This window comes from Anopheles bellator, chromosome 2, assembly GCF_943735745.2.
Source record: "Anopheles bellator chromosome 2, idAnoBellAS_SP24_06.2, whole genome shotgun sequence".
Lineage (NCBI taxonomy): Eukaryota > Metazoa > Arthropoda > Insecta > Diptera > Culicidae > Anopheles > Anopheles bellator.
In genome coordinates this window covers 48,616,738-48,644,352 of record NC_071286.1, presented here as the reverse complement: position 1 = coordinate 48,644,352, position 27,615 = coordinate 48,616,738, and the positions used below count along the sequence as shown (strand labels likewise).

The 27,615-nt window shown below is 37.3% G+C and overlaps 2 protein-coding genes across 2 annotated transcripts; both read right to left on the bottom strand.

Annotated features, from left to right (window-relative positions):
- Positions 1 to 609: 609 nt before the first annotated feature.
- LOC131207636 (cytochrome P450 18a1) lies at positions 610 to 12,817 on the bottom strand. The gene is made up of 7 exons (XM_058200258.1): positions 10,509 to 12,817; positions 8,079 to 8,105; positions 3,291 to 3,527; positions 2,520 to 2,641; positions 2,012 to 2,441; positions 1,679 to 1,943; positions 610 to 1,015 (listed from the first exon to the last, which is right to left on the bottom strand). The coding sequence occupies exons 1-7, from the start codon at positions 10,573 to 10,575 to the stop codon at positions 610 to 612; spliced, it is 1,554 nt and encodes a 517-aa protein (XP_058056241.1). The 5' UTR covers positions 10,576 to 12,817.
- A 75-nt stretch (positions 12,818 to 12,892) lies between these two features.
- Positions 12,893 to 27,250, bottom strand: LOC131212594 (transmembrane protein 132D). Its single transcript, XM_058206515.1, has 15 exons — positions 27,205 to 27,250; positions 25,620 to 25,804; positions 23,220 to 24,123; positions 22,964 to 23,134; positions 22,666 to 22,903; positions 20,829 to 20,972; positions 20,555 to 20,757; positions 19,619 to 19,931; positions 18,640 to 18,887; positions 18,354 to 18,546; positions 17,667 to 18,273; positions 17,361 to 17,595; positions 17,166 to 17,283; positions 16,172 to 17,098; positions 12,893 to 16,088 (listed from the first exon to the last, which is right to left on the bottom strand). The coding sequence occupies exons 2-15, from the start codon at positions 25,651 to 25,653 to the stop codon at positions 16,074 to 16,076; spliced, it is 4,350 nt and encodes a 1,449-aa protein (XP_058062498.1). The 5' UTR covers positions 25,654 to 25,804; positions 27,205 to 27,250; the 3' UTR covers positions 12,893 to 16,073.
- Positions 27,251 to 27,615: the final 365 nt, after the last annotated feature.

Here is a 27,615-nt window from a genome sequence, read left to right as displayed (position 1 = left end):
AAGAAGAATAAATTTGATAATTTACTGTCCCGCCGGATCAGTCCTCTTCCCCTTAAGGGTTTTCAAATGATCTAACACGATTCGAGAATACATCTGTTGTTGAATTTCTGATGGAAAGGTTTTTTTCTTTTAAATTTTCTCCCCAGTTCATTATCTACAGTGTAAAAATCAATAAACGAACAGTGATGTGCAATCAATTAAATTATGAAAAGTCTGAAAAATATATTCGTAAAATGAGTTTAACAGTATGCCTGACTGTTGGAATGTAAATTACTATCCAGCGCACGCTTCTTACTTGACTAGGAATAAAATTGATTGGCACTGCTCTCAAAGGACGTAAGACGTTCTATTATGTTTTTATCACTATTAATACATACTCTTTAAAGAAACTCAATGGCGCTTTTAATTAATTACCCTGTTTACCGTTTGATGGCTTGTTTCATAACATTTTAGTATAGTTTATAGAAAAGTGTGTTTTTCTTAGCTTGGGTCTCATTTTATATTTTCGCTTTGATTAGCAGGAACATACCGTGCTCGTTAATTTATATTAATTTGAGCCTATGCCGTCTCACCTTTCTATTGGCGAACCTTGTTTCGTAAGAAACTTTATCAGTAGCATGTTTTACATGTATCGTGCATACGTTCTAGCTTTACTTCCAATGGCCGTGTCATGAGCTTAACACGGAACGCCTGGGGACTTATTGTAACTCCAATAATGCCTTTTAAGCTTGGCAATGGTTCGTCTTCCGGTAACTCTATGCTAAACGTATGCATGATCGAAGCATAGAACAGGAATAACTCCATTCGCGCCAGTACATCGCCGAGGCAACGCCGCCTTCCAACACCAAATGGTATAAAAAATTCAGGCTTGTGAACTTTGCCTTCTCCATCCAGGAATCGGCTAGGAATGAACTGCTCCGGTTTGTCCCACAAATTAGGATCCATGTGTACGCTGTTTATTAGTGGCACCACGTATGATCCGGCAGGTATTGTATAACCATTGATCACAACATCGCTATGTAACAGAATAATGAAAGTGCGAAAGATAGAAAAAAAACATTATAAAAAATTCAAATTAAAAACAACAGCATGCATTAATATATGATATGAATATGTAAAAACTATGATATATGGTATGTAATATAAACGAAACGAAATAATAACCATACGAATAGTATTCCATATGTAAATCAACTAGGTACTTTCGATACCAACCGGATACTATCGCTATCGTCGCCATTTTTGAAATGATGTCATAGCAAATCATTCTGCTTTCTCCATTGATTCTTCTTAAATCGAATGTGGCGGTAGCGATTTTTTTTGAGATTATGAAACAACAGCAAACAGTTCAGAAAGGTTGATACCATAATTACTGTTTGTTGAACGAATGTACCAACAGGCATCGAGTACCGATTATTGCGAAAGCTATGATGGGAAAGAATGGGAAGAGACATGCACAAGGCATATTGGAGCAATTGTTTACTTGCGTTTTTCTATTGAGAGGTGGATTGTGGAGTATGTAAGATTGTTTACATGCTTCGTCATAAGACACTTTTGGGATTGCCACGCATCAGTGATGATGGGAGTAATACACGCATACTGTATCTCGATCTGACTTATCGCGCGGTACACTAACAGGCAAACACAGCAGGAACATTTGAGCCAATATGGTACTTACCTCTTCGGGGAGTGGGTCGTTGCTAGTGGCACTATGCTGGAAATTCTCATCACTTCTAAAATGGTAGTCTCAGTAATTGGTAAATATGGCACGTCTTCGATCTTTGGTAGCCGGTTTCGTCCGACCACCTGATCCAGCTCGTCCTGAACGCGCTTCATAGCATCGGGGTGTCGAAGCATGAATACGTTTAACCACAATAGGGTGGTCTTAATAGTTTCCATGCCAGCTGAAAACAGATCAGCTATTACCTGCATCATTTGTACCTCTACATAATAAAAAGATAAAGGGAAAAGTAGTGCATATTCGTTGTGTTGTAGAAACTTTTAAACCTACCATGATCTTTCCCTTCAAATAATTCGGCATCTCGGCCTTCCTCACGTGCTTTCTCTATTTCAGCAAGATACGCATCAACAATGTCGCGAATATTGCCACTTTCAAAGGTGCGTTTATGTTCTTCAATGATTTCGCGGTAAAAGTCGAACATTTCCTCTCGATTTTTGGCAATCTTATTCTTAGCATTAATGTTCCCGGGAAGATATTGAATATGCGGAATATAGTCAATGGTATGAATTTCACCGAAAAGTCGCATGCCCTCCTCTATGAGCCAATTAAAACGTTTGAATTTAGGATCATCAATCGAGAAACGGACTGACATGATTATGTTGCAGATCACGTTACTCACAGAAACCGACAAATAACGACTGAGATCAGTAGATTGATTACTGACGCTATTCAATGTAAGTAACAGTTCAACTACTTCAGTCTGTAAGAAATGCATTAATTTAGAAACCAGTGTGCAATGTGCGAACTTTAATTTTTTCTCGGACAAATTGTAACATACCATTATTCTGCTCTCCATTAGATGTTTCTTATTGCCAAGTACGGTCATACCGAAGTTACGTAACTTCTCATGCAAGAATCTTCTTTGATCCTTCCATAGTGGTCCCTCACTGTTGATTATTCCTATTAAAAAAGGGTACCAAACATCACATTGATATGTAATTTAAATGAAAAGCTACATAAATGATGCAAAAGTTAGCCATTAAACTCGTAGCAATAGATACAGTAACGCTGTAAAAATCGCAGTTACCTTTAAGTTAGTTAAAGCCATGTTGTGTAATTGATCTTATACCCCTGAAACACCTAATATTGTTGCGGTATGCAATAGATATACTAAAATTCCTTTGAATAACATCCTAGCTTTGTGCGAATATACCTTCCTAGCATTAAAAAAACAACTTAATCTACTACCTGATCTTACTAATAATGTACCTACATAAAGCTTGAAACAACCAAACCCATCAATATCTGTGTTGTTATCTGTGTTGTCTATCTGTGTGTTTATTGATAATTTCAACCCAACAGTTGCCCATTAAAATAATATTCTTGTTAAATAATAGCAATCTCTTTTTGCTGTAGTGTTTGACTTTTAGAGCAGCATGAAAGAGCAAAATAATTAGTTTCGATAAATTGAAAAGTAGGAAAACCTGACAAAGAAAGTACAAATTCATAAAAAGAACACTGGCTTATGTTTCGACAATTATCCATAAAGAAAAATATTTTGAAATTTAAAACCAAAAGAAAAACTAGTCAGTGTCGAAGAAATACTCACCAAAACCTCCTAAAGTTTTCAGCAATGGTGAATGTGGCCGGCCAGTAAATTCCTCGGTTTTGAATGCTTCTCTAATAATCTTGTAGTCACTAATCACAACGGTCAACTGAGCACCAAGCTTTGCACTAAACAGCGAGCCATATTTCCTTGCTAGTTTCATGTACTGAGTATGCTTCTCGTGACCAATGAATGTAAGGTAGCCAAAGATCGGAACACCCCAAGGGCCGGGCGGAAGGCGATTAATCTGACACACAAATCGAAAAAGGTATTGCACGAATAGCACACAAGAGAGGGCACACAAAAAAACGAAAAGCGTTTGTCGAACGTTCGTTACGTTCAAGTACGAATCGATAAACATTTTTTCGTTGCACAGGTATTTCGATTAGTTTGGTTATTTCTGGCAAAACAAAGATCACTCGTGCGGAAAAGCAGAACAATTGTTTTGAGCGAAGTCAAACTGTTCTCTAGCTTAAGTTTAGAGTTTATTTTTTGTTCGACAGTTAACGTTGGGATTTCAATCAACAAACTTTCAACCGTCGTGCAATGCACAGCGCAACGTACACACTATTGTAACCAAACTAATTGTTTATTGTACAACACAGCACAGTTTTGAACTCTTTCGCACGGCTGTTGGAGACACACAAATCTGAAATGTCACACCACGCATCCAGCGGGAGGAACACGCAGAGTCGCAGAGTATCGACTACGAAGAAGTACTTATTTCAACAATCGGCAATGACGATATAAACCACGACTATCCTTCCACTTTTATAGTCCCAGGCAGAATTGTCGACGAAGCACCAAATGGAAGGGGAACTCGCGATGCTGGAGAAGACAGAGCAGCGCAGGGGAAAATACACGAATAATCCAACAAAGAGAGCCGAAGTAGATCGAGTAGACATTTATTTATTTACTCTCTCGATCTCGCGACGCCTCAGAAAACAGACTGGAGAATCAATGGATTAAAATGAACTCCACGAATTTAGTTATTTGTTAGATTTTCTTTCATCCGATGAACGGATGAACCTTTTTTATCTTTAGTTGTCATGATCGCGTGTTTCCGGGCAAAAACCGATAAGTTCCTATTTAAATTCGCAACACCCATTCGTAGCCGCGTGGGGGCCGCTCGCAAGTGTGGGCCATTTCGGAAACGCCGACTTTATTCAGAGGACTGCGTTTCTTTTTCACTGGCCGAAAATTCTAGACTGCATCAGCGACCTTTCGTATTCCTATATTATAGAGACTTTGAGCTGTAATAGCTTAACATTCGTCTCTTTTTACATACTATACAAATTCTACCTTAACATAATGTTAATCCTGATTTAATTTAACGCCAGTTCTCCACCGTCCGTCTTTCTGGTGGCCCTGACGATGGAGCTGTGACGGAACCCTCGTCGCATTCTCAATAGTTATTGACAACAATAATTTTTCTGACGATGTAATCTATGATCTGATATCTGATTAGACCTTGATCTACATGCCGACATGTGGATTCTGTTGTTCTAAATTTACGTTTATTTGAAAGCAATTAGACAATAAGTTACAACGTTGGGTTTTGTATTTGATTACATTTTGAAACTGGTAGCATTTTAGTTCCTTCAAACAATAGTTCAGAATATTTCGTTCGTTCGGAATATTGAACAGTATTCAAAACCAATTTTATTTTAGTAGTCATGCTACCGTCTACTCTTATTCTAAATTGGAAGAGAAATTCAATTCTTAATTGATAGGAAAACACTCCAGTGGTGAAAATGTTTTCCGCTACTGTTATTGTAATTACTAGGTGTAGAACCTAATTCTTGCAGTTTTACAATAGATGGCATTACTCACTAAACATAACAAATATTTTTTAAATTAATTTTGTGTTTGGAGCTACTGTCATTACTCATCTAACGCAGTATCGATTGTTTGGTCAAAGTGTAAACAACACCTTTTTTAAGCGTTTGAACATGTCAAGTTTTGTTCCTGATAAAGGGTTTCTGCGGGGAGTACTTTTTCATTACTGCTGGCACGACAGAAAAAAGGGATTCTTACACCGAATCGTTACTGGTGATGAAAAGGGGACTTATTACAAGAATCCTAAACCCAAAATAGGCCTGGATACAGCTTGGTAAACCAGGTCCATCGCAACCAAAGCGAAATATTCATTGTGCAACGGTTATGCTGTGCATATGGTGGGATATGAAAGGTGTGGTGTACTTTGACCTTTCAGAACCTAATAAAATTATTGAAGAACAACCCCATCAACAACAATAAATACATTTGAAGCAAAGCTTTGGCCCTGAAACGACGAGAATGGGATAAAAGACACGATAAGCTGATTTTTCAAAATGACAACGCTCGACCATCTCAAAACCGGTCAAAGCCTATCTTGAAAATGTCGGATGGGAACTATAAACCCCGCCGCTGTTAACCCTGCCGGAATACACCAGATGTTGCTCTTTTGGACAAGTATTTGTTCCGTTGCATTTGGCAGCACAGTGTTTCATTGAAAAATGGGTCTCTGAGTGGATCTCTCCTAAAGCTAAGAAGTTCTATCGACACGGAATCGAGGAGCTACCTAAAAGATGGCAGAAAGTAGCAGCTAACGACGTTAGTTACAAAAGTCGAATGAAACCGCACGAATTAATTGCTACACCTAATATGAAACAATAAAAAAAGACTTAATTAATATAATTGGTTTATTTTTATCTATTTTATTAATCCTACTGTTAATGCCATCGTGGTAATCGAATGTTGTAACACTGTTTTTCTTTTTCTCTTCGAAGACAGATTATTTCGCAGCGATTGTATAGCCAAGAACTTATGTGGACTAGCCACAATCGCACTATGAGTTCCATCCCACACTTTGGAAACATTTTATTATCAAATTATTGAGCTTCAATAACAGCGGGCGTTGCTGCTAACCTAATTTTTGTTTGTAATGTTGGTACACTCTTCATATGAACGTATGTGAAGTTTCATTTAAATCTGTCATTTATGCATTGGCACAAATGGCACGCTGTCTACATTGGAAAAAATAAAGTATCATGCAGACTGATTTTTTTGTTTTTGGAAGCCTTAAAAGTAAAGGAAATTCACGAACGAATGTTGAACTTTGCACGTAAGAGCTATTCGCCTTCAATTAGGTGCTTATAAGGGTGGTTTCAGAAGTTAAAGTTTGGAAGTTTGTGCAAATTAAATTTTCTAGCGGATTACTTGCAAACTGGTAAAACAACAAATTTTGATTATTGTTATAACCTTCTAGACCTACTGAAAGTGAAAATTCGCGAAAAAAGACCCGGTTTGAAGAACAAAAACATCCTCTTTCATCAGGGCACTGCACCCTGTCACAAGAACATTTCGAAAATGGCTAAAATGCATGAATTAAAGTTCGAATTGTTGGAATATCCACCGTATTTACCAGATTTGGCCCCTAGCGACTTCCATCTGTTTTCCATCGGTTTTTCATCAAATGATGACGTCATAACAGCTGTAAAAACACTGTGACATACACAACACCTGCCCCCATAAAAAAAAATCCCTCTCAATACCACACTTCCAGCCATAGCCATCAGAGCACTAGCCCCAATCCCAACAATCCCTCATAAACTAACACAGAATGAACTAAACTTTAACTCATCCCAATATACAACAGCGAGCCCACATTCATCTCCCAGCTAAATGATGGTACAAAGAAGTCGCAGCAGCCAACAAAAACAGAAGATACGCTCTCAGAACCCTTAGAAGGGCAGACAGAACACCCGACAACATTTTCACCCCATACTTTCACTAGCTTCATCAGAAGGAGGAGCCCGATCCTCTGGGACTACGAGATCTGCGGTAATACGATTACTAGGGTTGAACGGAACGGGTAAGAGATCTAGGCGTTACTTTCTTCTTCTTCTTCTTTGGCACTACAACCGCTGTGCGGTCTTGGCCTGCACCAGAGACAATTGTTTATGTCAATTATCCCTGGTGCTATCTGTAACAGTTCGTTTTTACGGGCGGGGTTGTTGGTCCCGCGCCAACCCCCTCTGTCAGCGCCGGTATCGGGAATCGAAACCATGGCCGGTTGAGCGACAACCGATCCCGGGATTCGAACCCTGGCCAACTGCGCTGACAGCGAAGAGCGTTACCGACTACTCTATCAGCGGGGGACAAGGCGTTTACGGGGTCCAAGGCGTTTATCAGTGGGGGACAAGGCGGACAGTAACGGAGGCGTTACTTTAGACAACTGGAAATTTGGTGGTAGATTGGCAAACTACATTAGCAGTTTCCTGAAAGACAGGTACTTCAGCGTACTTATCGGACAGGAAAAATCCGACCAAATGCTCCAAGAGAACGGCGTTCCGCAAGGGGCCATTCTCTCCCCTACCCTTTTCATCATCAGCCTACAATCCCCACTATGCTCGATTCCCACTAATATCAAAACATTCATCCACAATCTCCAAATAGCCATCTCAAAACTCCAGCAATGGAACAGATTTACAGGATATGAAATATCCCCTCAAAAAAGCAAAATCCTAAGCATTTGCAACGTGCCCCGCCGAAAGCCAAAAGCCCATACTGTACAACCCAAGTACGGTCAACTAACATATCAGGGTAGGGCTCTCCAACCATCCTAACCAAGAACGCAAACTTCTAAATTTCCTCAGAAGAACCGGATTATACACCTAAATATGAATACATTCAGATAAACTTCAACCAGCAACAAATTCCAGCAACGACCACAACAATCAACTAAGAGACGAATGATGCCCTGCGCTCGGTCTCTAAAATAATCCAACAACAACAACGATCCAAGTCTAGGACGTCCCAAAACAGCAACAATAGCTGAAATCATAGAAAAAATACAGGATATCGTATTGAAAAATGGGTGCAAAATGGGTGCCGCATTCGCTAAAAATGGAACAAAAACGCATTCAAATGCAGCTTTTGGAGCTTTTTCGAAAGGATAAAGTGCATTTTGCTCATAGATTCATCACTGTGGATGAGGCTTGTGCCTATCACTATGATCCTGAATCAAAACAAGAGAACAAAGAGTGGTGTGAACCTGGTTCTGTGGCTCCGAAACGAGTTCATGTCCAGAAATCTGGCAAGAAAATGTTAGTATCAGTTGTGTGGGATGTGAATGAAATGTTGTTTGCGGATTACTTGCAAACTGGCAAAACAACAAAATCTGAATATTATTGTAACCTTTTATCCCAGCTGTAGGAGAAAATATGTGAAAAGAGATGGTTTGCAGATGAATAAAATCCGCTTTCTTCAGAACGATGCACCCTAAAGCGATAGCTTTTTCGGAATGGCAAAAATCTATGAATTAAGGTTCGACTTTTTAAAGTATTCATATATACTTTTCAACTAGACAGGACCAATAATAAATAAAAAATACTTTTCAAATTGACATGTAGATAAGCTATACAAATGAGAAAGCCATCATTTAAGGAATAAAATTTACAGATTTTCGTCCAAATGTTTAACATAACCAATTAGTTTCTAATAACGTATTGATTACCTTAATTATCTTACCTGCGGAATTTGAAAGCATATAATAATTGTTTGACCACTTAAACAGAAGGTAAGAGCCGTAAAAACAAACACTAAAAGTACAAGCAGATTTCTGTTTATTGTTTTCTTGTTATTTTGGCATGTGTAATTCGCTAATATATTTATGGATAATCCATTACATGTGATTGTGGATGTGAACGTTTCATTTATATAATGGCCGAATACTATCTCCCGCGACAGGTGCATTAATCCCCTCTATATTCATTGTCATTAGTTTAAATCTTCTGTAATTTAGCTTCCTAGCATTATCAATAGCTTAACAATACCTTCGTTTCAAGTACATTGTTGAGTTCATAACGCTTTGCTGGTTTCTTGGCGGCGTTTATAACATGTTTTATACTTCTATTCATACATACATACATCAAAACTCATAATTGGGCAGAACTGAATAGTTATATTGAAAAGTTATATTATTGCGAATCTAACACACTGCCAGGGATTGTTGTACATAATGGTCATACTTTGTGAGTGGAGGAAATCTGTCGTGCTAATGTCACACATAGCAAAAGTTACAGCATTCTACAACATATCAAGCAAAGCTTAATTTCAAATGGGTCAAATTTGCTCCCGTGCTTAACGTAAAGTCGGTGGTAACGCCATCAGAATATTTATATCCTCTTACAGTTATTGGATGTTTATTGTTATGGTATACTTCATACAAAACATAAAAGTACTTTTATTATTCTTTATTTCTTTGATTTATAATGTTCCTACAACTTTAACTAACTTTTACAAAAGCTCCCAAATATTTGCGGATAAAAGAAACAATGGTTATATCATATAACATAAAGTAAGGTACAACTTGTAAAAACGGTTGTAACCATTGTGTAACCATTGAAATTTGCAATTGAGAATATAGAATGGTATGAGTTGCAAGAGTTCCACGATTCAACTTTTACAATGGAAAAGGTCAATGCATGAACCCAACGTACAAAGTGTGTTAAAAAAGACGATATTGTAGGTTGCGTGAGTTCAATCCAATCGCATTGGTGTGCTGCTCGCATCCAATCGCTGTGGTGTTACGGTTATGTTATGGAAAGCATCGTTTTATCCAGTCAGGTGTTAGTTATTGTGTTTTTCTTGAAACAATAATAACTAAACTCATCAGCGCTTGATTATTTATAGAACTGGGTAGATAACCATATTTCCGAGGTCGTCAAGAGAATAATATAATTACCGGTTGAATTACAGAAGCTCAAGGGGGTACCAACGTAATAAAAAACAGAAAACAGAAATAATGTCATCCAAGTTATAAAATTTTCATTTAAGTTCTTTATATTACGATACCTTTTTCATTTTAATCAACTTTTCTGAAATACGGAATAGTTACAGTTGCGACTTTTATTAGTATTAGTTTAATTTATAATGTTGCAACACAATGAACGCATAAATTAACATGCATTAACTAAACCTAGAACAAACTAAACAAAATAACGTTACTTGTAAATATACCAACGACTTCAAAAGAATGCAAACAAGTGTAAAGGCTAGATACATTTACTTAGATACATGAACGAACAAATTTGTTTAGGCTCATCCGTAGATCAATCCGTCTACGCTGCACGGATTCACCGATTTCGCTAAAAGATTCCTATTAAAACCCTGATAGTGTCTCAACTCGAGCACAAAACATCCAGTAGGTGTTGGAACGACAATGGCAATTCCAACAGATAAATAAAATCATTAAAGAGAAACAAATTTTGTATAAAGTCCATTGAAACGTAGACCAGACCATTAAAACGTAGTTACCAATTTTGTATATTGCGGAAAATAAAAATAACAAAAATGTTTATATATGCATTAATATAGCATTTAGAAACATTTTGTAATCCCCATCTGCAGTTTAGCATTCTAATGAAAATAAATAAAACTATTGTAATTTGAGTCCAGATGAACGTTGACATTCTGTAGAATTGTGATACTTGCTGCAATTAACGGAGTGAATCTCCGAAAATTTGCTTCTATACAACTACTTACACATATGTACGTTGTTCATAGAACATGATACGTTGCATACGTAGCATATGGAACATGGCTTGATTCTGTCTACAAATTTGAATTTTTCCGCACATTAAAGAGGACTACTCTGCAGTTTGAACTATTTCTTTTAGATCAGAATAAAAGCTAATAAAATAAATATCACAAAAAAATGATTGCTATAGTTTGTTTTAGTATGCGTAAATTATTTTTCTCAGTTACTTTTTTATTAGACCATTTTTGCTGTATTTTTTTGGGTCTCCGTTACATTCGTTGATGTGTTCGCTATGGTAATAAGTTTCTTCCGATTTTTGTAGCTGAATGTTAGCAGTTTTGTAGTAGTAATAGATTTGAGTATTTTTCTCATCAGCAGTTGTAAAAAATAACACTCCTGTAACAATTATTTGTATTCATTCGTTCTGTTGATTTGACGCATACAGTAAATGTAGTTGTAAATGGCATGTGTTGTTGATCTTTGTTGCGGGTTGTTTCTATTTTAATCAGTGTGATTTACAAACTATATTGATTTATGTCTAACTACCTTCATTTTCATTCAAATGTTTTGTTCAAAAGCAACAACACAAAAAAGATGCTTTTAAGATGTTCAGGAAGTACAGGTATGCATCTTCGTGATCTACATCGACTAATAATGACACTTTCCATTTGGAGTACTACAATTGATACTTTTATCTTTTACATATTGGAAAATAAAGCAATATCTTATTTTTCAGCCTTTACAGATGAAACGAGGTGCTTCATAATCACTTTTCATACTCAGGAATTTTATCATACTTCATAATGCTTGTATACAAAGTACCAAGTGCTCTGCGGAACATAACAAATGCACATATTAGCACACATTTATACATGTCATCCAATCAATCTATGACGTGTTCATATTATGAAAACAGTCACTGTTTATCCTCATCCTTCTACAATTATCCTTTTACGTTTGCGGCATTAACGTTTTTACAACATTCATAACTCTTACGGTAATTTAATTTATATCAGTTCGAACAAAATATTAGCACACTATTGGTAATAAGTCCTGTTGGTATATGAGTATTTTTCTTCGTGGTCGTAATTGTAGCTATTTTCAGGGAGCAAAAGCAGTTAAATTTGAAGACAGGATCACCTATAAGGAGCGGATACTGGTTAAGCCTTAGTTACTGATTTGGTTTCATTTGTTCTTTTTAGTATTAAAATAGCATATTTCATATGTATATTCAAGCTCATTTTTAAACAATATACAATTCTGCTAGTCATTCAGTTTTTGGTATTTTAGCTAGAGGTTTTCCGTGTTGATTGCGAGCATTTGTGGGCACAAATCTAAACTAACATCGGCACATTGGACTAATTGTCGATTACCATTACATTAATGGCATTTTCATTTTCAAACATTCCCAAGTGCTGATTCGCATAAGCTTTTATGGAAACACGATGCTTCATCAAACCTTGTGCAAACAGACGCAGACATATCTTATTAGAGCAGCAGCACTATTACAATAAAATGATTCAATTGATATATTTCATGTTTGTTAATGATAGAATCCATTTTAAATCAAATTCTAACTAAACGTACTTTTGATTAAAATTGTTGAGGTATAAAAAAAGTTTTTGAGAAAACCACATGGACAAACCAAACTTAAACTTAAATAAAATATTGAAAATTATTTAAGCAAACAAGCAGAACCGGAGTAACAGCAATAAACAGAAATAATTATAAAAATATAACTTGTTTCCCTTGTGACTTCGTTATCAAAATTATAAGAACAGCCAACAATATAACACATACCAACATCTACACGACAGGTTTAGACTTTCGCCAATTTCAGAGTTCAGAAATTCTTAAAGCCAATTATAGTTACTTTAAGAAAATTTATAGCTCGGTACGCTTTGTGAAAATCTTTCAAATCAGTTCTTTTGACTTTTTTTCCTACCAAGCTTACTGGCTGAACGAAAATAGCACATGTAATGTCCCTCAAAAGAAACTTGAGCAAAAAAAAAAGAATACAATTTACAAAAACTATAACTGTGAAACCAATAGAACAAATAATTATTACATATTTTTATAATTGCATATAATCATATGATATCATATCTAAAGCTTGATACTTAAATATTTTATCATAGTTTTCAAACAAATATAGATTTTTTATTACGAGCTCCAACACAACTGTAGAATTCCCTTAAAAGTACCGAAATAATGGCGAATTTTTGTTGTATTATTGTTATTCCAAGGAAAACAGATTTACAAATCTTATCAAGAATGTTGTGGGAATTGTGTAATTTTTTTCCTGCAAACTGACCTTTTTTCTCTTCATTGACTTATCATATGTTTTATATCGTATATTAGTGTATAAGATAATACAAAGCAAACCACTCGAGTTTCTATTATCGCTTATAAGTTGAAATCGTTAAATACTTTATAGTTCACGATAAATAGTTAAATAAGTTTTAAAACTAAAATCCGACTATGACGAAATCATGAAATGTGAGAAACCGACAATAGTGAATATTGTAAGATTTAAAATGATTTTTGCGCATGTGCAAAGTTTATCTTGAGCGACAAAAATATAAGTCTTTAGAGACCAATAACTATTCAATATTCAATATTCAAACATAAAACTACAAATCAGCGAAATGAACATTAAAGAGACGCAAGAAACGAAATTGATGTCACCGTTCTTCATAATAAAACATTTCATAACAAAACTCCATGCTAAAAACACATTTCATAACAAGAAAAGCATCCATGTTGATATCCTCGTATATCATTTACAAATTACCGAATCTGAAAACCACAACATAATTCAGTAACTACACTTAAAACATTGCAATTTCCTGTAAAAAACATTTTTTTTAATTAGTATTGGTTATTTGAAAAAAATATTTGTATTCCAATATTTTCCGATTTTGTTCTTTTGTTTCGGGCGTTATCAAAACAATCGATACAAAATCCTATACCTATATCAAACAGTAAAAGCCCTGATAAAATACTAAAGAATAAATCTTATTTCTATCCTAGAAGTATAGTATATTAACAAAAACTGGGCGTAGCAAAGACTAGGGATGCTATAAATACGACTCCTAATCTTATCTCACATAGCAAACTTATTACGGAACCCACGATGTAAATATAAAAGAAAAATCTTTTCACCTTTAAACGACTCTTAGCTGACGATCTTCGTTCAACTCTGATTTAACAACAGAAACATTGTTTCATCGTCTTGGTTTGCATTGTCATCACATTACACTCATTTGAAGTGTTTAAAAGTGATCCGTACCACACTTTAAAACTAGTGGCTGCCTGAGAGGTCGTCGTAAATGTTAGTCAACCAATTCTCATTAGAACTCTTACAAAATGAAGAAAGGCACCTACCCACGACTTTTTATGATTACTTTATAAAAAAAAATGTTGATCATGGTCGAGAAATTGCAGATCTCAGAAAAAAATGCGATTGAAGCGAACGTATTTCGAGTGAACGAGAATATTCACATTAACTGCAGTAGAAACTACCACATTCATCATCCACTTCGATTCAAAATGATATTCGCAAAAAATAAAACTTGAGAATGATTGAACGAAAATCTAAATAGTGTCAAGTCAAAGTATAAAATATAAACTAGCGAATATTCCATTACAATGTTTTAACGATTCCAGTGCAATGTTTCCGGCTCTATTCTTATTTCAAAATTTTTATTTGGTGAGACGAAATATCATAGATATAGTTTGTATATTTTGTCCAAACATGTTCCGGTTCATTAGAACTAGATTCACAATAGAAGCATTTGCGCACCGTCAATGTATAACTAATGTATCCCAGTTTGGGTCATTTAATGAATTGTATCGAATTGCAAAAAGCCAATCTTTTAAGACAGGAAACGGAATTCGCAAAATACGACAATCTTGAATTGTGCTGCCTGTGATACTCGATTCCGCTCATCAGTATGGAGCTCGTTACAGAAGCCTTTAAATAGTTGTGCCTTTGTTTTTCGGTCAAGCTTGCTGGTTTTAAGACCTTTTAGTGTTTATACAGACCTTACTATTATCCATGAAAAATGCCATATTTGAAATTCATCCGTGAGTATGTGGGTAATATCATAATGTATTGATTGATAATTGTGATAACGGCCGTATGCAAATTTATCTATACGAAAAGTATAAAACTTTGTAACTATATACAATATGTGTCGCAATGTCGTAAACGCAAAGAAAACTGTAATGTATATTGACGCAACGCATAAATTGGGCCCTTTCTCTTATCATTCCCGTTCATGACTTTATTACGTATAGTTTTTTTCTCTTGTTTCAAGAAAGCAATTAATTTTTTGCTGGCAATCTATTATGCGTCCTATTATTTGAAATTATTAAGAAATGTATGAGAAAAAATGAAAATTGAATAATGATGTTTCAACATTCCATTTTATGTGTATTTGTTTGGTCAGTGCAAAGCAATATTTGGCAGATATTATTAGAAATCAAAACTAGTCCCTAACTAACAGTTAATTGTTATTCAAATGAAATCCAACACATAAGGTTAATGTACTTTAATCACAAGAACTATGAATAAATTAAGTATATTTTCATGGCTGACATGGCGAGAAGAAATTTGAGTATGATATAATGTGAGATCACAAAACTAATACATAAAATGTACTATAGTGGACGATATGTTTACATTAATAAACATTACTAGTTATAATTAAATATTTCTTTAACTTAAAGAATGTTTCATTCTATTCCCGTTCATTTCACATTCAAGTGAATCCCTATCAAACAAAAGTCCGCATTGCAATGATTAATCGGTGCCACAATGACGGTCTAAATATTCATGCTGTGTATCTATTAATTTTAAGAAATAATAGTCCAAATAGTACGTTAATTGGCTGGCATTGATACTTGCCATATGCGATGCTCTTTAATGTTCTTCACTTAATGCCACGTAGGCTCATATGGCACTTATGAAAGAATAATTTTTAAAACAGTTTTAAGCAAAATGAAAATCACTGGTAGTTGTATGTTTGCGATTACCTTGTTGCTCCTTGATAAAAATGCTAATCGTGATGGTTATGAATGATGCTTCAGTAGTACTATGCGTAAGATTCACTTAGATGTTCGAAAAACTTCTCAAAATTTGGATCGCATATGCCAGGGATGAATGATGGGCTGGCATTTAGCGACTTTGACACGTTTCGATATTGCTTTTGAAACGTGGAGAGGATTTCGCGAATCTTTGCAATGATCTCCTGCACTCAGGCGTTCGATTCCTATGGTGTAAAACGAGACGTTATACAAAATAGATTCATCCAGACTCATTAAATGATTAAATCTGTCAGTAGAATTAACTTACTTTCAGGTTATCGAAGTAATGCATAATTTGTTCATAGTCCATATCGAGATCATCCAAGCCTAGGCTCTCTCCAGGACCCAACTCACTGTCAGGCGTGCTGGAAAACATAGGATTTCCTACCACGGAAGGTTTTCTAATTACCTCATTCGCCATTTCTGAACCGTTTGTTGATGCGGCTGATGCGGAATTTCCTCTTTGAATTATGTCCCGCACTCGATTGCTTGAGTAACGTCGGTCGCTGGATGGTGTAACAAAGCCACCATTATCATCAAATGAGATGTGACATTTGTTTTGATTGCTTGATGACTCGTCATTGCACTGGGATGTGTCGCTGCTAGACCAGTTGTTCTTTCCTTCCTGGATACTTTGTTCCTTAGCAACAACAATTATTTCGTGTTTTTTTGTCGCATTTCGACATGGAGATGATGCACTTTTACTATAGGGTAGAGCTTGTTGCTGTAATTCATGATTATCGGCATGAACTTGGTGTTTAATTGTGTCAAATTTAAATGCTGTTTGTTGATCATTTTGTTGATTAACTAAGCGCTCTGCCATATGTAAATCTTTTCCAAGCCTTCGCTGCTCTCTTCTATCAACAATCGACGAGTGAGGAGCGGAAACGACAGAAAAACCCATGTTTTCAAACGAGTTTGGTGAACTGTTTGAAGCCAGCATTGCTACTCTAGGAGGCTGATGTTTAAGCTGCTCTTGTCCTCCGTTACTGAAAAGCGCTGCATTAATTTTGTGCTGCGTATGCCTGAGGTTGTGCCGTTCTACCAATAACGCATTTGGCATTCGTATTTCATAAGCCGGATTCGTTACTGAGCCATTTTTATCGCTCATTCGTGAACCGTTATTCCGTCCTTCGTGCCGTATTTGATTTCGCTTTTTAACTTCAGACTGCATAACTGTGTCAAACGGAAATTGCTACCCGCACACAAATATACAGTTTTTAATATTGGATGACCATTCACTAACTTACAGCATATCTTACCCTGTTAGTAATATTGATAGAATTATTCGCATTACGGTGTGGTGGAACTGGTGGACGATATTCAGCACGGTCTACCAGAGCTGTTGTTCCATGAGGAGGAAGTGGGGGCGCTTCTTCTCTAAAAGTAGACAATATATCGTGTTATGGTAAAAACGTGACATTATACGAAACACACATTTTCAGAACATATCTTACACTATAGAATCATTGTGACGGTCTCTTTTATTATAAGTAGACGAATTGATTGGCATAAAGGTTTCCCCATTACCAAACAAACCATTTATTACACGCACATTATGTGTAAGTATATTGGCCGAGGGTGGCAGTTGCACGTGATTGGGATTATCAAAGCTATTTGCATGTATGATACTTGCATCTGCATCTCCATATTTTGAATTCATCGGATTACTTATAATATGCATTCGCGAGTCTAAAATATAAGAGAAAGCTGAATAAATATATATTCCTGAATCTCATATGATTACTAGCTTCATTACACACCTCTGTAGTTACCAGATTCTAACGCGCTTTCCGCATTCGATCGATCCATCGTTGCTCGTCCCAACCATACCCAATCATGGACATTTGTCGCACAGGATTCACTCCCTTTTCCAACATCGGAAACACTAGCATTACCCATAGCATCATGAATGCTTGCTTCTCCATTAACATCAATTGTAACTGGTCGATATTTAGATGCGTACACAACACAGGACACCACAAACACGGCAATCGCCAGACAAAACACCGTTAACACGACATACATTCCGATTTCAAGGGTAGTCGCATCATCATGCACTATGCTTTTATTAGAAGTCAAGCTTCCACCTTTTCCAAGGCTTCCTCCAGGTACGATAATGTTACCACGGTTATACTGCTTCGAGGGTTGCAATGCAGCTTCTATACCATGTCTACTGTTATGTTTTATAGGTACACCGATTAGAATTTCCTCTAAATCGTTTAATTCATTGCCAGATTTACTACGGTCTTTACCGATAATACCATCATTCTGAACCGTATCTGGCCGGGAGCTTATATCTAAACCGCTAAAGTCAACTTGTACCGATGCCAGTGCACTAACTAGAGGACCAAAGGAAGCCTTTATTCCCTGAAATTAATTTAAAAAAGCGAGAGGTTTTATTTATAACTATAAATTCAATCTAGGACATGAGCGTTTGTAAATCCTACCTGCTTAGACACCGGCAAATTACGCCGCAAACGACACTCTTCTGATAGCAGCAACGTTACTCTAAGTAAATTACCGTTGCCTTCGCCGACCGCAATAACTCGTGGATGGTGAGACGCGAGCATAGGGGCAAAGGCAACCACTTCAGTGTCGAGACTTTCAACTAACAGAAAGTAGTCATCCACTGAAATATCCCTGTTGTTGAGAAAATCCAAGTAGTTACAAAAACGGGAATAAAACACACTAGAAATCGAACGAAACCAGCCCTGTCGAATGCATGCTACCTACCTTAATGGTGTTTTCGAACCATCTGAAAATTCTAAATCAATGTCCAGCAAGCCTTCTTGATACTGGGCGGTCAATTTTCGTGTGACGGAAGTTTCCGCTATGTAGCCATTTTCGATGGAGGGGTCACTTGAGATTGAGAGTTGTAATCCGGAAACTACCTTCACTAGAAGTTTTGTTATTGTAACTTTATCACTACCTACTCGAACCTCTCTTGCTCCTATTACTCTGCCATTAATAGGAGAAAGGACCTGGGCACCGAAAAAAAGTTTATTGAATTGTTAGTATTAAGGCACATTGTTTTTTTTGTCTTAGAAGAACGGACCGGGCCGAATTTAAAAGCCCACTGGTTACTAGAAAAGTTCTAAACGAACTACGTAGGCAGAATTAAGTGAACTATGCAACAACGGAAAAGTTTTGTTGTTGATGTTGCTATTCGGTATTATAAGCACCGAGCGGTCTTGACCTGCATCAAGGTATTCCATCGCTCGCCATCGAGCGTCTTCATCGACCAATTTGCTATGCCGGACACTCTCGCATCGTGCTCAGTTTCACCATCTCAGACGGGACCTACCACAACCGTAACTGTAACTATCAGTAACTATGAGCGGAAATGTGTAACTATAACACTAATACAACAGCAATCTCTCTAGGTATAAGCCCCTGTTTTATCAACATTTTAGAGGTAATTTAAAAAAAACTGTAACACAATCTTTTTCACATCGAAGACCGTCAGTGGGAATTTTAAGAAAGATAATTATATCAGGGCAAAGGGCTGTGGCACGGTTTGACTGTGCAGTACACTTCTTTGAAACTTTTCACTAGGTCTTTGCTTATTTATGACTTTCATCTAATTGAGTTTTCTCTTGCTTTCATCTATATTTCGACCATGACATCAAATAGCATATGGTGAACAAAATCAAAGGATGTCTACTACTCGAGCAGTACTATGTTGAATGGAGGTTTGTATTGTAAACCTTACCTGAACATCAGTACGACCCATTGCTCGTCCTTGAAGCGTTCGCCCACGAAGTGTGGCAATTTTCGGATCTGCAACTCGAAGTAGCGGCTGAACAAGATCTGTTACCCGTAGACCAGTGCGACGAGAAATCAAATAGCTCACACGTCCAGAATCTTGATCAACTGCAAGAAATCTTGCGTAAACTTCTACTTGACTTTGTTGATATCTTGCACGACATGTACTTCGATCTGGGCCGTTCGCAAAGTCATCGGCATGATGTTCCCAAGCGCCATTATAGGCACGCTTTTTACGACGCTTAGTTTTACTGTTCATTCTGAAAAAAACCAAAGAGTTAATAATGAAAACAACCGATGAATCCTAAAAAATGTGTTCAATATTTATTTGAAATCGATAATTAAAATGTAAAAAAATCGATTAGTTAATAAATTAGTCTGCTGTTGCGTTGCTCTTTCCATACTAGACTGTGTATGTGTTATCTGAAGTTTTGCTCTCATAAATACGGTCCGGTCCGTTCTTCTAAGACTAACAAAATCGTCTCTCCATAATCGTTTCAAATGGAATGGAAAACGGACGTTCACGCCATATGCGTTACTACCTTCCTGCAGCCGCCGATCTATACCTCCGCGTACCTGTCCGTTCGGCTTATAGGGCTTTTGAACCGTAAGAGCCGAACAGGCGGTCGCACAGTGTTGTTTTTGGTGCCGTATCTTGTTCAATATATCTACGCATCTGGGACGCCTGCATGCTCGGGCACGCTGTCTGAATTTTTGGGCATGTCTTACTGCCCTCCCTTATGCAGGATTCAATACCAACTAGACTCTTTTGACTTTGGTGACGACGTGTCCAAGTATTATTTGTATCCACTATTTTATCTACTCTCGTTAGTTTTACGTGCAATAAAAGAAACGAATGAATAAAGGTTAAATTCATGCTTACGTGATATGATCATCTGGAATTTTCCAATTTTTAATTTGAGATAGTCGAAAGTCAGCGACAGATACTTCCAGCGGAAATTCCGGCATCCAAACAGTAAATCGTGCAAGACCGGTGTATGTCCCGTATTTGACCACTACGGATGCGTTTGACGAACCTCCAATTTCTGAACCATCCACATATACAGAACTACATGATGAAGATACCTACGTATTCAATAATAAATGGTGTTACTTCACTTGACACTATACCTATACTGTACCACATTTACATTTACCTTAATGACACTTTCGTCTTCCACCATACAAGAACTTTGCAATGTTACATCTGCCACTTTGCCGGCCTGTGACACAATAAATACTTTCATTGCTTGGGACACCTGCCTTCCGGTAAGAACCGCAGTATTCATAAGCTCCCAATTCTGTGAACATAGCATGAAAACAAATGTTTATCCGAAATGGGAAAATTTTTAAATTATATTTTTTATGGGTCCGTGATTATGCATCCGCCCAATTTTGCTCAACAGGAATTATTTTCCATCATATTAATATTTTTTATTCTTACTTCGTCATTTTTCATCTAATCCCAAACCAAAGACTATTATTACCATATCAACAATTAGTGTCTATGAGTGTTTGCTATTTAATGGGTCCTCGAGAAAGATGTCTCACCAAACTACAATATAGCCAGACTACCCAACTACGCTAGGGTCTCCCCCCTCAACACAAGCCCTGAGAAAGACTTAGTATGCGTCATAATGGGCCGGAAAATGAAGCTTATCACTGAACCAATGACCAGCTGCGTGACAACTGGTCCCGGGCATCGAATCCATGGTGTTCAGCGACGTGACAGCGACGCAACAGCGACGCGACAACGACGCTCGTCGCTCACGAGTTCAAATAATTATTGTACCTAATTCAAGGATTTCCTGCCCGAAAGGCAGTGTTAATGAACAGAAAATACTATGTTCGTATTCAAACAGTATAGCCAATATAATATATTGACTGAAGTGTTGGGTTCCAGAAAGCTGTGTGCAAAATGGGTGCCGCATTCACAAGAAATGGAACAAAAACACATTCGAATGCAACTTTCTCGACAACATTTACAGCTTTTTCGAAAGGATAAAGTGGATTTTGTGCATTGAATCACCATTATGGATGAGAGTTGGGTCTATCACCATGATCCTGAATCAAAACAAGAGGCTAAAGAGTGGTGTGAGCCTGGATCTTCGAGTGGTAAACTAGTTTGTGTCCAGAAGTCGCTCAAAACGGTGTTAGCATCATTTTCTTGGGATACGAATGGAATTTTGTTAGCGGATTACTTGAAAACTGGTAAACAATAAATTTTGATTATTGTTTTTCTCTGGCGACTTCCATCTGTTTTCAAACCTAAAAAAACATGCGTGGAAAGCGCTTTTAATCAAATGATGACGCCATTACAGCTGCGGAAGCGTACTCTGAAGCCCTTCCTCTCACTTTTTTCACATAAGGGCTGGAATGTATATATTTGAGTCTCTTTGAAACAAGTGTATTGATGTTCAGGAAGACCGTACTGTAGTACAAAGTAAGTGTAGTACAAACCATAAAAATGTATTTTTCTTATTCAGGTTCGAATGTATTGAATAACCCAGCAGTCTATACTTTGACCGCCTCTTCAGATGGACCTGGACACATGCCTCGTGGACGCACTGTAGAAAATCTGAAGCGCATCATCTTAAAAACGATGATGCAATTCACCGAGGGAATGCCAAGCATTTGTTTAACTTCAGAAGGAAAGAACGCCCACAGTTTCCACAAACGCCCAAGGTCCAACGCTGTGGAATTCAGGGTGATGAAATGGAAGCTTTCATCGGTTTCAAATATGGCTAAACAGATGTTTACGTTAACGGAAGAGTGTGTCCTATAAGCGGAACGGAACAGTGTGACCAAAAAGATTAGACCCAAAAATTGAGACCCCAAAAATGAGACCAATGAAACCAGAGGCAAAGTTCGACGTACATTGCCATCTAATAGTCTAAGATAAACATTCACTGTCTAATAGTTTTATGTAAAACCCTCTAATACACGGAATAAAGCTGTCACAAAGTAAAAAATAATGCGAGCAACAAAAATTACCTTTGCAATAGGCAATACTGCTTGTATATCATCTTTTTGTATATCAAGTTTTGCTACGATTTTCTTTTTGCCTTCTTCGTGTGCTGCTGTACTCGTAGTAGCTATCGATTCTACCGAGAGATCCTTTATCTTTGGACCATCGTGTACGTAGCTAACGGACCATATAATTCTGCCACCATCTAAATGTTCTTTGGTATCATTGGCAACTTCTAGCATCCAGGAAAATACTTCCAACGCCCTTAAAATAAAAGAAATTATGTGTAATGTTTTGTTTAAGCTTTTGATGATTGTTACTCACCGATTGTCACCTGTTCGCACCATGCCTACTGGACTATCAGGATCTTGGTCCTTACGGAAAGCAGTTACTCGAGCTACTGTGTGCTTGGTGTTTTCTTTTTCGACTGACACGTTCCACTCATCAGACGATGCAGTCGCGCCAAGTATACGCATCCCAGCCTTAACGCGAGCTCTGGAGGAAAGGACAAAGTTTTTCGTATATCGCGATATTTTCCGGAAGATTCGTCAAATTTCATCTCCATGCCAAATGTACTAACCTAACTATAAATACTGCAATGCTTTGCTCCGGTTCAGGATGCAGGAATACTGGTACATGTATTTTTGATAAAGGATACAATGGTTGTTGTGGAACCATCATTGTAAGGGTATCATCAGCGCGCAGTTCTTTATATGGTAGATGAGACTGGAGAAGTGGAATCTTTGCGAACGGCGTTAGAGGTTGGATTTGTACTTTTGGTTCGCAAAGCTCGGGATTGCGTACAGGTGGCTCGAATACGCTATAGGAAACTTGTACCACGCGCTGAGGACTTTTCGGCGGTGTAACGACAGGGTAACGACCATCTATATCAGGAGAAGGCATAGGCGGCCACCAATTTGCAGGGATCACGACTTCTGCGACACAAACTCCATCTTCCCCTTCTGGCATACAGCGTCCTTTCAACGGTGTTTTGTTGGTCATAGACGCGTGTAGAAGAACGCATATTTTTTGTCGTTGAAGATGACCCCTCGGATCAGCACCAGCGTGAAATAGCACTCGTAACACAGGCGAGTCACGGACGATTATATTCTTTACAACGTGTGCCGAAATGTCTAAATGAGGATTGGATTGCTGCAGGTCTATTAAGGAAATAGTAGTGTTTTGTAAACCAGAATCAGCATTGATGGTTTCAAGTACGTCGGGTACGATGTACCGAGCTGGCACTGTTTGTTTTGTAGAAAACGGTCCGTAGCTTGCCCGAATTGAGACAGGTTGGCTTGTTTGTACTACCGTAAAACGATCAATCGAAAGAATTGAGTCGTTCATTAACCGCGCTTTACTGTTCGACGAAACTGTCGTTGCTGTCGATAAGAGTGTGTTTTGGCGCGGAGAGTGCTTTAGAAAAAAGCCAGTATCGGGTGATTCAAAATGAACTTCGACGGAAAAAGAAACACTGAAGCAAGCTGAAAGAAAAGATCATAAACATCATTTATTGTTACTAATTACTCTTAAACTTACATTATGTACAATATACAATTTTGTGTAAAAATGTGTTCCTATAAATATTTCATTAGCATTCAACTTTTGATACAACATTCCAACCGAAAACCGACCAACAGACCACAAACCAAAGAAGTTCCTAATTATGAACACAATGAATCCGCGTTGCATTGCTTCTTCTGATGTTCAGTACAAATCTCGACATGAGAATTGAAGTTTACTATGTCAACCATCTCGAATGGATAAATTAGAGTCGGGGTCGATAGAGTCGAAAGCTTTAAGCGTAATCATGGACGAGATTTAATACCTAGTAGCTGACAACGAATCGGTCACTCAAGACATGACAATGCATAATCAAACCAAACTACAATACGGATTGAACTACTCATTGTACATACATAACATTACACAATGCTGTAATACTCTTGAATCATAGCAATTGGCGGCAATCTTTGGTCAGCCACGTTATCATGTATAGTTGATTTCCTTTGGCATTTGCTGGATTTGGCTATAATTCACCATAAATCCGAGAGCGTAAATTAGTTCAGTTCCGTAAATGCGGTACTTCCGTATTCCGTATTACGGTAAAGTAATCGGGTTATGACGACTACTGAAGGAAACCATGTTACATTTCTCGGAAGTCTATTGAGAACCGTTTTTTATTCCTAATATGAATATGTATTTTATATATTAGACCCATTACCACAGAGTTACCATCATCATCCCGTTACAGACCCATCATCACCCCCGTACAGAGTTTCCCGATTTGTTTGGGACTTTGATCAGTATTGTTTATGCTAAAATTGACAATTCGAATTACACACTTCGATTGGAGCTTTTTCAAAAGTCAAAAATGTCACGTGGGTGTCTCCCGACGGACCAACATAGAACTAGTTGATCGTCAACAATAAAACAACAATCGAGTCTGCTCAACGTCAGGACCTACACAGTTTACATCTACTCAGAAGGATCAACATCACCTGCTTGGCGCAGTGAATTGATGCAGAATACTTCGCCCGAGTACAACGAGCGAGAATAACCCGCCAACTCTCTTCAATACGGATTGCCTATAGCAAACGCGGATGCAATAATTGTGCAAATAGGGTATTCTGGAATGCAGACATTAGGACCATCTTTTGAAAATGAACCTAAACTTTTGCGTATTTGAAAAAATTGAATACTTAAATCAGAAAGCAGCGTCTGTGCGTCCTAATTCGTTCAATGCCGGTTTCAAGATGACATTGTTATCGCAATGGGTCAAAAATACTACATCTTTATTGATTGATCCATTTCCTCATTAGTACATTCTTTATCCTTCTGTATTCCAACAATGTCGACATCCAGTGTATGTCAGACTTTCGAAATGTCTTGAATTTGGGCGGCAATCGTACACTAGCCGTTCATTATTGATAGATGTTATTTTACAATGATCGTCGATGTACATGCTCTTTCAACTTACCTACAAACAACAGTATAAACGTTTTGAGTTCCATTGTTTACAAGACTTGAGCTTTCTTGCACTTATAATACCTCTTCAGGTTCCGTATCTTTTTCACACGTTTAACATCAGTTCAAGTTACTTTTTCATACTTGTTCTTACATTGATTGCCACAAACTTCACAATACATTCCTGAGTAGCGGATACTTTGAAATAAATGAGCAAAGGAATGATTAATCTTTTGCATATTTATGTAGGCTTCGAAATATATAAACCACTATGTCACACAACACTGCTTCAAATGTTTATCTAATCGTTTGCTATCTAAACTTGATTTAGCCCATCGCATTTTCAGTAGTATTCACTCCACACAACATGTACCACACCTTCAGAAAGAATACAAATTACATATGTGTCTGTATTCGTATGGTGGATGTAAGCATACGTGTGTTTGTGGTGCTGCATTTTTGCGTGGTTTCTTTCTGTACGGCTCTCACGGATACTTTCTTCTTTTACTTATCGCCAATGGATATGGATCTTCGAATTAAAACAAGCGGAATGTTATCGATTAGCTTTTCTTTCATACCGATCCTGTTCTGAAAAAGTTGCGAAGATCATTCGTGCAATTTATCACACTTCACTATTCGTTTCACATCTACGACATTTTTTTCGTCCATCATGATCAGGCAGCAAAAACATAAAACGTATACATTTTTTTGTTTTAAAACTTTATGCAACTGTTCGATACTAAATCCACAACAACGTTTGGTTTTTCTATAGTATTTTGTTTCAGTATCATTTAGTTCATCCAATTGTTAGGAGCGTAGAAAACAAATTGTTCCACTGCTAATACATTTCGAATAACCTGGCTGAACATAAAAAAATGATAATTCTTTAATCACTACCAATAGAAACTTAAACGAAATGTAACATGTAACAAACAAGTGCGGGATACGTAGTAGTGGCCGATTACACTTTTTACAAATAAAAAACACTTTTCTATTCAAAATAATTGTACCACAAACACAATTTTAGAAAAACAAATAGAGCACCTATTTCAACAAATTACATGATGGTTTAAGCATGTAAATATGACCAACCACGGTTAGGACTTAGAAGAATTCACGTTTAATAAGCAAAACAACTGAACGGTTGTTATCGTAAGATACTCCTTGCTACTAACAATCGCTGCATTCATCTTTCGTCTTCAGGACATCATTTTATTCACGCACTCTCCGATGATTCTCCCACACACATCCACACGCCTTATATGCCGCATGCAAAACGCGTGCAACTTAGCAAAAACACCACACCACAGACAAAAAGGCTGTCGCTTCCTTTAACTTCACAATCCGTGCTACTCGGTGACTTCTCACTTCTTTTTCAACCAATTTACAGAAACCGAATTTTTGTTTGCATTATCATAGATTTTCGATATTATTTCATAACGAGTAACGAGTGGTCCTTCAGCAGCAAACATCGAATTCTGCTCATCGTCGACCGCAACTTCACTCGCGGTTGCAACTTCACAATGAACAGAAAGCGATCAATATATCAATCTCATGATTGTAGAACCACAAGTGTGGCCTAATAAACTCATGAAAACCTGGAAATTTGCACACTTAACACTTAAAACTTCGCACGGTTCTCGATTGGACTGAATACGCCATGAAAATTTGTTACTCTTCAGACACGTCACATACACATACAACGTAAAAGCTCAAAGCAAACTATCACTCACACTGTAGAAGCTCTGCACGTACGCTTGCTAAATTACTGGAAGAGTTGAGAGCAAGACAAAAGAGAAACACAGTCGGCCGATCCATCGAGAAGGCGGTCATAAAACAAACTTTAAAAGGAAATAATTTTAGTTGTGTTTTCTTAAAATAGATGAGTTGTGATCGATTCGAAGTTTTAATCCAAAGTCGACGAGAGAAGTGATAAAAATTACTCTTTTGCTGAAAAGACTCTTTTTCTCTTTTGGCTTTAACGTTTATCAGCTACTTTTGTAATCTGG